The sequence below is a fragment of the Sardina pilchardus genome, chromosome 11, assembly GCF_963854185.1.
Source record: "Sardina pilchardus chromosome 11, fSarPil1.1, whole genome shotgun sequence".
Lineage (NCBI taxonomy): Eukaryota > Metazoa > Chordata > Actinopteri > Clupeiformes > Clupeidae > Sardina > Sardina pilchardus.
The window spans coordinates 14821041-14831598 of record NC_085004.1 but is presented as its reverse complement, the minus strand read 5'-3'; the positions used below and the strand labels follow the sequence as shown (position 1 = coordinate 14831598).

At 45.1% G+C, this 10558-nt stretch overlaps 1 protein-coding gene across 3 annotated transcripts in view; it reads right to left on the bottom strand.

Annotated features, from left to right (window-relative positions):
* The window catches only part of lrrk1 (leucine-rich repeat kinase 1), a 55063-nt gene that overhangs the window by 43770 nt on the left and 735 nt on the right, over positions 1 to 10558 (bottom strand). The window contains exons 3-5 of one of the 3 annotated variants that reach the window (XM_062549067.1): positions 9459 to 9673; positions 4466 to 4632; positions 572 to 743 (exon numbers count right to left, since the gene is read on the bottom strand). In XM_062549067.1, the coding sequence (XP_062405051.1) occupies positions 572 to 743; positions 4466 to 4632; positions 9459 to 9534 (415 nt within the window). In that variant the 5' untranslated portion in view covers positions 9535 to 9673. The remainder of the gene's footprint in view (positions 1 to 571; positions 744 to 4465; positions 4633 to 9458; positions 9674 to 10558) is intronic. The other 2 variants (XM_062549065.1, XM_062549066.1) reach the window with 2 other exon arrangements.

Sequence of the window (10558 nt, the reverse complement as noted above, 5' to 3'; positions counted from 1 at the left end):
TGAACGCTTTCCTTTTTCTATTTGAGATTATTGGAATCAGAGCTTATGGTTTTTTATTACATTCATAACAATTTATGTCCTGATGTTTCTGCTATATGTTCTTCTTGCACATAAGACATGACGGTGAACCCAGACGGTGAACCCAGACGAACCTGTTAGCGATCTGAATTTACTCTGCAGGACCGTCTGGGAAGGATCCCATTGACACCTGTTCCCGAACTTCCCGTTTTACGACTTCCAGGGGAGTAATCAGCAGCGAAATTAAACTTAAATTGGTGCATTTAACTCCCACCAAATTGTTTCTGAAGAGCAGCAGCACACACATCTGTCTTGTACACGAAGGCTTTGAATGCAGTTATTCACTCAACTCCAAAGAAAATACATGTTTCTCGTTTTTTTGTGGCGATTTGGAAACGAACATCAGTGGAATCTTTTCCAGACGGACCTGCGCAGCAAATTCAAATTGGCTAATAGGTTCATCTGGGTTCACCGTGGCTACTACCGTCCCTGCCAAGACCATAACCAAATTACCATCAAATATTAAGTTCCATTGATTTAGCAACGGACTCACTCGGTATGTGGTCCAGCAGCTCCTTGACCACGTGGTGCTGGCCCCGGTGGGCGGCCTGGATGGCCGGGTTCTTCTCTCCCGTGTCCTGAGGGATGGCCACCCTGACGTCCCGCAGCAGGTAGCGAACGCTCTCCACATCCCCGTTCTGAGCTGCCACGCACAACAGCTCCTGCTGCTCAGACAGCCACACACAACAGGGGGACATGCTTAAAACAACCACTCTTACTGTACTAGCGAGGCTTATGACTACCAGAAACTAGGGGGAAAGGCTTAAAACAATGACTATTACTAGCAAGGCTTTCAGTCTTATGACAACCAGATTCTAGGGGGAAAGGCTTAAAACAATGACTCTTACGAGCGAGGCTTTCAGTCATATGACAACCAGGTACCAGAGGGGATATGCTTAAAACAACTACTCTCGCTCACAATGCTTTCAATCGTATGACAACAAGACACCAGCAGGACATGTTTAAAACAATTAGTGTTACTAGCCATGCTTTCAATATGCAAGAGCAGTCCAGGGCATATCGAGTGGAAATAACAATACCTTTCACTACCAGGTAGGACTGCTTAACTTCACCAGTCAATGCAATTCAATACAATGCAGTCACACAATAGAGCCTCGTATCGCTAACAGAATGGCGTTAAATTGAACCATCCAAACTGATGACGTTTGTGAACCTGCCATCCTCTGCATCTGATAGTGATATAGTGAAAGTACACTCTACCCAGAGCTCCAACGTCCTTCAAAATCTCCTCACTGTTTATCTGAGGTGCTTTAATCCTAAATTATTACACAGCTCAGAAAGTTCCATTGACATGAACAGACCGTTCCATCAGAGGTCCGATTAGTGTCAGGGTTCTGCTTGCCCTGTCTGGACTTATTTGCCGATAATGACCAATACAGTATCCCTTTCATATACAATGCAAACATATGCACAAAAGGCCAGGAACAGACAAGTGTGGCCTATGATGGTATTAAGAATGTACAGGATCAGTACAGCCTATTGTATTGTTCAAGATTATACAGTCTTATTGATGAAGGTTCAGACACATTTCCCCAAGGAAAAAAATACATGCTGTCACTTTTAAGTCTGTGAAGAGACAACCAACAAGCTAATTTCACTGAAAAGAAAACAAGCTCAAGCTGACATCAATTTGTAGATCAGGCACTAGATGGCAGCAACGCAATGTTTTTTATGCTGTGTAAAAACAACACTCCTCGTGGTTTCATGGAACCACCTTTTCAAAGAAGAAGAAAAAAGAAAGGGGAACGCCTCCTTGGGCCAATAATGTGTGTTGCATTAAAACTACAGGGTGCTCATCAAAACAGGCCTCTAGGTCATCAATGGGGGGAAAAACTAAATAATTCAAGCACTGCTGTATGAGGACAAAAAAGCCTTTATTAAATCACTGGCTACACGCCCACACGTTTCAACTTTTAGTCTTCATAATGGGGGCATCCATCATACATGAGTTCCTAAAAAAACTCTTATAAACTCAAACACCCTACAAAACACCCTGCAAAACTGTTTAGAAAACAAACTGGTTACAAAACATTAGAAATCGTGCGGGAACACTGATACCCACATTTTGCTCCGCTAAAACAATCTCAGACGTAGAGTCACTTCAGCTGAAGGTTCTGGTACGGTATCCATATCGCACCACATCGTCCATGGGTTAAACGCCACTTCCTGTTTTTTATTCTTCTTTCCAGGCAGAAACACATTTCATAAGAATCCCCTTGAATAACCGGTTCTCTCTACGACTGTTCTCTCTTGAGGGACTGGATATTTCCTGATCTGGTAAAAGTGCCCTGCCGACATTTTCAAAACACAGCAAAATCAAACGAGGGCTGTGTTCCAGTTTTATGTTTGTTTACAAACATGAAATATCAATCAACACTACAGGCCACTTATGCTCCTGAAGACTGGATGCTGAAAGCTGATGTTCCTTTCACTGAAGAGTAAAGTGCAGTATGTCTACTGGGCTAAGGCTTTCAGGGCCATAACCACCAATACATCATTGCATCATTGGTCACCTGCTACAGACACATCAGACTCTGGACACATCTTTCTTTCTTCTTTCTTCTTTCTCTTTCTTCATTATTAACCTAACCATAATGACCATATTGAAAAGTCTGTTGGTATTTGCTGGCAGAGAGAGTACCCATCATGAGTGTGGAAGGAGGTGGGTCTGGGATGCCGGGTACCACTTTACTGAGCCTTCTGGAGGCCTAATTCAACAAGACACAGATGAAGGAAGGTGTCTGCTTGAGAACTGCAGTGGAATGCTCACCAAGGCTGCTCTGTTGGTGATGCTTTTTGACCCCAAACGTTGCTTTGTTGGTGCTTTTGTTTTTGATGTCAACTGTTTGTTTTTGATGTCAAATGTTCCTACTGAGTGAAATCCTCTGCACACTAAAGAAAACGTGCTATATAGAACCAAAAATGGTTCTACTGCATGTTTCATATAGTGCACCTCTAAATGGTTCTTTAAACTACACACAAAGAGGGAAATGGCAGGATTATGTAATTGTTTATATATCAGTCATTCTGCACTTCCATTCATGTCTTTCTAGTGGGAATGTCAGTCTCTCCTTAGAAGAACTTAACTGGGTCATTTCACTCATCACACCTTAAAGTAAAAACATCCTTATCAATCCATATCAATGTCAATATCAACCTTGTGTTATCAACCTTGTGCTGCTTACAAAAGCTATCGCTCCTCTCCAGACTTTGACAGAGGACAAAGTGCTGGAAATTCCCCTGTAAAGCTTCACCTTAGAAAACCAAACCTTTGACCAGACCTATTACCAAATTAAGAGATACCTGAACCTCTCTCTCTCTCTCTCTCTCTCTTTCTCTCTCTCTCTCTATCACTCTCTATCACTCTTTCTCTGTCTCTCTCTCTCACTTTCTCACTGTCTCTCTCTCTGTCTCTCTATCTCTCTATCTATCTATCTATCTATCTTTGGAAGCACAGAGGGGGAGCGGCCTAATCTAGCCTTGGCCGTGATCTCACCACACTGCCAAATACAGCGAGGATCACTTCCTCTTCCCAGCCACGTTTAGATACGCACACCCAAAACTCTTCTGCATTTTCAGTGTGCCTCATTTCAGCCCGGTGGATGGAAGAGTACAAGCCTCATCCTGCTAACTAGGCCACCTCTTCCCCTGATAACGTGGAGCTGCAGTCGATATGTAAACAAACACGAGCGCAGCAGCTCCTGTGATTTCTGTGGCTACATGGTCTGCCGGCTGCTGACTGTTTTCCCGATTCCAATACCAGATATGAACATGAACATGACAGCACTCTCAGCTCAGCTCTCTCTCTCTCTCTCTCTCTCTCTCTCTCTCTCTCTCTCTCTCTCTCTCTCTCTCTCTCTCTCTCTCTCTCTCTCTCTCTCTCTCTCTCTCTCTCTCTCTCTCTCTCTCTCTCTCTCTCTCTCTCTCTCTCTCTCTCTCTCTCTCTCTCTCTCTCTCTCTCTCTCTCTCTCTCTCTCTCTCTCTCTCTCTCTCTCTCGTCTTCAGGACAGAGGAAAACAAGCTCTTCTCCCCCCTATGATCAATAGGACGGCTGCAGGCTGTCTCGTCTCTCCCTCCTCCAGACCTGCCTTTGGCTCCCCTTTCACCTCCAGCAGAGACAGACAGAGACGAAGAGAGAGAGAGAGAGAGAGCGAAAGAGAGAGAAAGACAGAGAGAGAGAAAGAGAGAGAGCGAAAGAGAGAGAAAGACGGAGAGAGAGAAAGACAGAGACAGAGAGAGAGACAGCAAGAAAGTGAGAGAGAGAGACAGAAAGAGAGATAGAGAAAGAGATCGAGATAGAGAGGGAGAGAGAGAGAGAGAGATAGAGAGAGATAGAGACGGAGTGAAAGGAAGCCTTGTGTCTTACCCTCTCAGGCCGGACCCCTCCGCCCTCCTGGCAGGATATCCTGATCAGGTCGTGCGCCCGGTCACTCTCGCCGTCCCGGTAGGCCGTCTGGATGTTGGCGAGCGTCGGTGACGGGCCCAGGGAGAAGCTCCCCAGGACAGACTGCTTGGCTCCCATGTCCGCGGCGCCTGAGACAGGGGCATCGTCAGAGGATATCACCGATCAGTTCACACACACACACGCACACACACACACACACAAGCAAGACGCGCTTCAATCAGACAGGAAACCTTGGCCACACTGCGCACACACAGACCCATCGCAGCGCCCGTGCGAAGTGCGAGCTCAGGGAAGCTGCCTTGCACCAAGCAAGAACGGCATCAAAAAATAGGTCACGCTCATAAAGAATGCACACCAGTTTTCCCCCCCTGGACTAGCTTGTGTGGTGTGTGGGATAAGAGGGGAGGCTGTGGCTAGCCCTGAGCTCTCTCTCTCTCTCTCAGGTCCTCTGGGGTTCAAAGGTACGCTGCGCGGAGCCTGATAAGCAGCGCGGGTGCCTGAACCCCCTCGGGAGATGCACACGGTCCCGCTCCTCCTGGAGCTCAGAGTGGGAGACTCCCGTCCATGTCTCAAGAGGAGGTGACTCGGCTCGGGATACAAAAAAAAAGATCTGCTGGGTGTAAATAGAGGGAGATGTGTGTGTACGCACAAACGCACACACACAGATGCATACACACGCACGCACGCACGCACGCGCACGCACGCACACACACACACACACACACACACACACACACACACACACACACACACACACACACACACACACACACACACACACACACACACACACACACACACACACACACACACACACACACACACACACACACACACACACACCCGCACAGAGGCATCCATGGCACCTGCAACTGCATTAACTGAAGCAGTGCGTGGGCGTTTGCTCAGCTTAACGGGGGAAAGAGGGATATTCTCATCTTTCTCTATTCACGATCTGGCTCCTTCCACCACCACCTTCACAGTATGAGGAAACAGTATAGATATAAATATCGCACGTCAGTTAAAATGGCACACTTCTCTTCGACAATCTAATGTGGAGGGTTGCTGCTTCATATGGATTCTTTTGGGGATATAACTCTTAAAAAGGGTGGTAAAAAGTGTCTTTTTACTGAAATGGTGCCACAATATGAGGAATGGCATAAATAATTGAGCAGCCTTGCCTGATGGGCTATTTGAGAAAGCCTGGGGGACAGTAACCATTAGAAGAGTGCCAAAGCTGCATCAATACAGCCTCTCTCTACTGTGGAGCGAACGGCGCGCCGCCATCAGAGATCAGACTGGGGTTCACAGCAATTCATCTGGGCTAAAAGCAGCGCCAGGAATAAACAAAATATCGACAACAACCTGGGTGCATCGGAAGATACAGTATGAGGTGTGGTGTGCTTTCTGAACAGCTATGAGGGCTAATTGACAGAGACACAGCCCATAGTATCACACACGCACACACACACACACACACACACACACACACACACACAGACATGCTCACACACACACACACACACACACACATGCAGGCAGGCACACACACACACACACACACACATAAAGAGATCAGTTTCACACTCATCTAATCTCAGCCATAGTTCATCACTGTTCCCTTACATCAGTGACAGCCTAGTCCCCACTTAGACTGAAGATTAAAGGAACCAAATCCCATTAAAAAATCTTCCCGATCATCTCTGGAACATTAGTGCTTCATAGGAAATAGATTATGGGTGGCGCTGTAATGAGATTTGTCAAACCTTAAGTAGGCTTCCAGAGTAATGTTGACATGAGATAGGAAGCAGCATCTGCTAGCGTAGCATCCATATTGTTTGGCTGTCCAAATGAACTCATGGAATCTATTTGCTTTCCTCTTACTTGCTTACTAATCTGCTTGGTTTTTATTTTTGCGAAAGAACAGGAGAAACAGGGGAAATACGAACTTGAATGTGGATGTATGGTGCCTTTTTTAGAGACTTAAACTTCAGGGGCTACTTAATGCTGTTGATTTTTCACAACATACTCAGTGCCTCATTAGCAAATGAAAGACGGAAATCTGCTTATTTGTTGCGCCCACTGATTGCATCAAGTGATCAAAAGCACGTTCACAAGACTTGTCGGTGACTGAATGTTTCAGAGTAGAGGTGAGATCCTTCCTTTCCTGGATTACGTGCTCTTAATGGAGGCTTTGATGGGCCATTCAGGATGCCCTGCTATTAACACAATAGTCTTTGTTACAGCACTAAGATTTAGGTGTGGATCACACTAACCAGCTGCTGCCTTCTCAAACTGAAAGTGTTGTATGTTTCACTGAGCTCTATTGCATCATTGCCCAATAAAGGAACAAACTGTGTTTACTTCATACATTACTTAACATACTGACTAACTTCGTGCTGATAAAGATGTCCAATCTTTTCAATGGTGTAATGAACACCTATGACCTAATACACAGATGACACAGATCACAGTTCACCGAGATTAGTGCTATATTAGTGCACTGATGATATTTTCAACGACCCACTTGAGTTGAGTTACTGTCACGTGATAAGATCCCATCAAGATGAAACTGATTGATACGGGACTGTGACACTCTACTCCTTCCTAACAAGTTCTGAAACAATGATGCCTCTCTCAAAGCCTCTTTTTTTTCACTTTTCAAATTTCGCATTCTTAATTTGCCAAACCACCGTAAAAAAACGCTAAAAAGTATTCACATATCTCGATACACTCAAGGCTATGCCACAAATACCACAAGCATTCAAAGACAGCAAATCTCCTGGATAGTTTTACAAGCATCTCAAAATAGTACAGTTCTCCTCAATAGATCCTATTCTGGCAGCGATGAACATAACTAAACCAACAGATTCCAGACCCACAACAAAGAGACCACAAATCCTCCACAGACAGACCGTGAACTGAACGGCATGCTTTACGACTGACAATGTGTGCCTCCCCCTCTCATCAAAACACACCGTACCTTGTCATACTGTGACGGCAGATCCAACCCTCTCTGCTTTATCCATGGCAGAACGACACCCTCCTGTCAACATCTCATGCCACACAGCTTGTGCTTTTAAACTCCACAATGAGAGAGAGAGAAAAAAAAATACCCCAAAGATTCTCTATCGCCAAATCACTGCCATCCCTCTCCCCGTATCCCTCCACTGAAGAGGGGGAGGATGCCTCTGTGTCTCTGTCAGTGTTAGTGAGTATGCTCTCCCTGCCTGTCCTTAATGGCAAGGTTAGCCTGTGCTGGCTGTCTTCAGCCCCCCTCTTCCCTACCCTTCCCCTTCCCCTTCCCCACCTCCAGCTCCCCCCTTTTGCACGCTGAAACCCAACCCTCCCACAGCCTCCGTGCACGGCTCCCAGCCGACTGGTACAGGGCGGGAGAAGAGGGCTACAGTACAGTAAGCGTCTGAATGACCTCAGAGCCTTATTTCATTGGCACGCCTGTACCCAGATGGCTTAAGCCGGCGCTGCGAGCCGATTAGCACAGTAGCCTCTTTATGCGACGTCAGGCGTGGGGCCGCCGCAGCCGCAACCCCCAGTTCTGTGTTGTGCTGTGCTGTGCGGTGCGGCGCTATGCTGTGCTGACTGGATGGATGGCTGCACGCTCTGCCGAGAGAGAGAGAGAGAGAGAGAGAGAGAGAGAGAGAGAGAGAGAGAGAGAGAGTAGCCCCTCTGAGCTGCTTTCACTTGTGGCCAATGGCTGGCTGTTTCTCCCGCCGGCTGGGGGTGGGGGGGGGGTGGGGGGGGGGGGGCTACTACACCATCTACTGGACATTGGGTGGTATAGATTGTGTGCTTGTGCCTATACGAACACATGGTGGTGCCTCTCTGAATTTAGAAATGACCACTGTAGGGTATGCCTCACAGAAACTCTGCATGAAATGTATATATACTGTATCAGGCTTGTGCAAAATTCAGAATTCCAATTCAATTCTTGAGTTTGAATTGAATTTAAAATTGAGGTCAAAAACAGGATGCAGAATTATAATCTGAATTTGAATCAAAGAAAGTAGAATTGAAATTCATATGCATAATTTAAGGGTAGTATTGTTTAACAATGAAGTTTTGCAACTCATAATCGAAAACAGTGATCAATTACATTTCCAAAGCAACCTTCCCAAAACTGAATGTATGTGAGTTTCAAAACATTCTTCCTGTTATGTGACTGTGGAATTGTTTTGAATTGCCATGAATTGAATTCCACTTCATGTCATTCCAATTCAAATTCAAAATCAACTTCCTGTCAGGTGGGGCCAATTCAATTCAAATTCAAATTCATGAATTGAATGGAGGCCAATTCTAAAATTCAGAATTGTGCACAAGCCTGATATGTATGTATATATATATATATATATATATATATATATATATTGTATACACAGTAAATACTGTACATATATAGATATAATATATATTTGCTGAATGTTTAACAGCACAGCAAGGACATACTTCTATCATCTCTTCACAATTTCCATTATTACTAACACCCTACAATGGTGTGACCCCAGAGAATCAAGTGAAGCCACAAGAGAGGGCAGAAACAGTGCAGAGAAAGAGTGCAAAAAGTGAGAGGGGCGTTTAATATCTCAACACTCTCTAACTGTACTAGTGAGTGATTACCCAGTGCCTATTTACAGACAGAGGCGATGTGTTTCGGTTCTCATTTTTTTGCATGTGGCTGCCCCGCAGGTTTCCTGAGCCCCTTCTAAGACGCGTGTGGCGACCGAGACAAGATTAACAGCATCTCAAAGACCCCGTAACCCTACACACACACACACACACACACACACACACACACACACACACACACACACACAGACACACACACACACACAGAGACACACACACACACACACAGAGACACACACACACCATCCTTCACTTTGCCTTACCATTCCGTAGTGGGAAAAGTGTCAACAGAGTAACGATCATATCTCACCATCTTGTTCTTGCTCGCCCATGCTGCTTGCCGCAGCTCCCTGCTCCTCAGAGACTCCTACAGACCAGTACGACATCTTTCATCTGATTTGCATGGCCTTCAGACAACGCTCAGCATCCTCTTTATGAGCAAGCCATCTCATGATACGATGATGTGATCGGCCATGATATGGAACTGATATCCAGAAACCCAGCCTACTGACAAAGCACAGCATCCTAAATCAGCCAGAGACATACTGTATGAAAGCATTAAACAACAGATGCCATGTGCCAACAGGGAGATATATTTTGTGTGTACATGTAGGTAGTAGGCTAACTGAATGCTTCCACTGAAAATGGTGTAATTCAATGTTCACGATTTTGCCCTGATGAAGACCTAGCGAAGGTCGAAAACATGTTGGCATTTTTAATGATCATTCAAGATTAAGCCCATGAATTGAAGCTTTTTAAACTTTTTTGGAAGAGTGCCTTGGTCAATTCATCTATTATCAGTATTTTTTCTACCCAAGAGCACCTTCACGAAGTTACTGAAGGAACAACGCCGCAGCCCTCCAAACTTGTTCTATTGTTCCCAAAGTTCACTTGGAATTAATTAAATGGCTCTCTATATATTCAGAAATTGCTAAACATGTAAACAATATTCACCTGCTGAAAAAAATGTAGGTTTTCGCAAGAGTTTTGCTGGTCTAGCAGTCAGACTGTTTTGGGTTTTTTTTAGCCGATAACAACACCCTAGACTAAACTAAGGCTGTGTTTACACATACAGTGTAGCAGGTTTTTTTTAAACGAATATTTTCTTCCCTCTGTTTTCCAAACACTTTGTTTAACTAGATAAGTCAGATTTTGCTCCTTTCCTCACCCCGTGCCACCTTCTATATCCCATCATGCAGGCTACATTTATATATGGGGGGGGGGGGGGGGGGGGCATGGCCCACTCAAAGTATGATCACGGCCTTGACTGAACAGTAGACATGCATGCTTGAGCTGAAATTATTCATTATCATTTATTACGGATTTGCCCATATTAGGATTTGTGACACGCGTTGGCAGGTAGGCCTATTGCTAATCCTAGGTTGTAAGACACAGGTGAATACAAATATC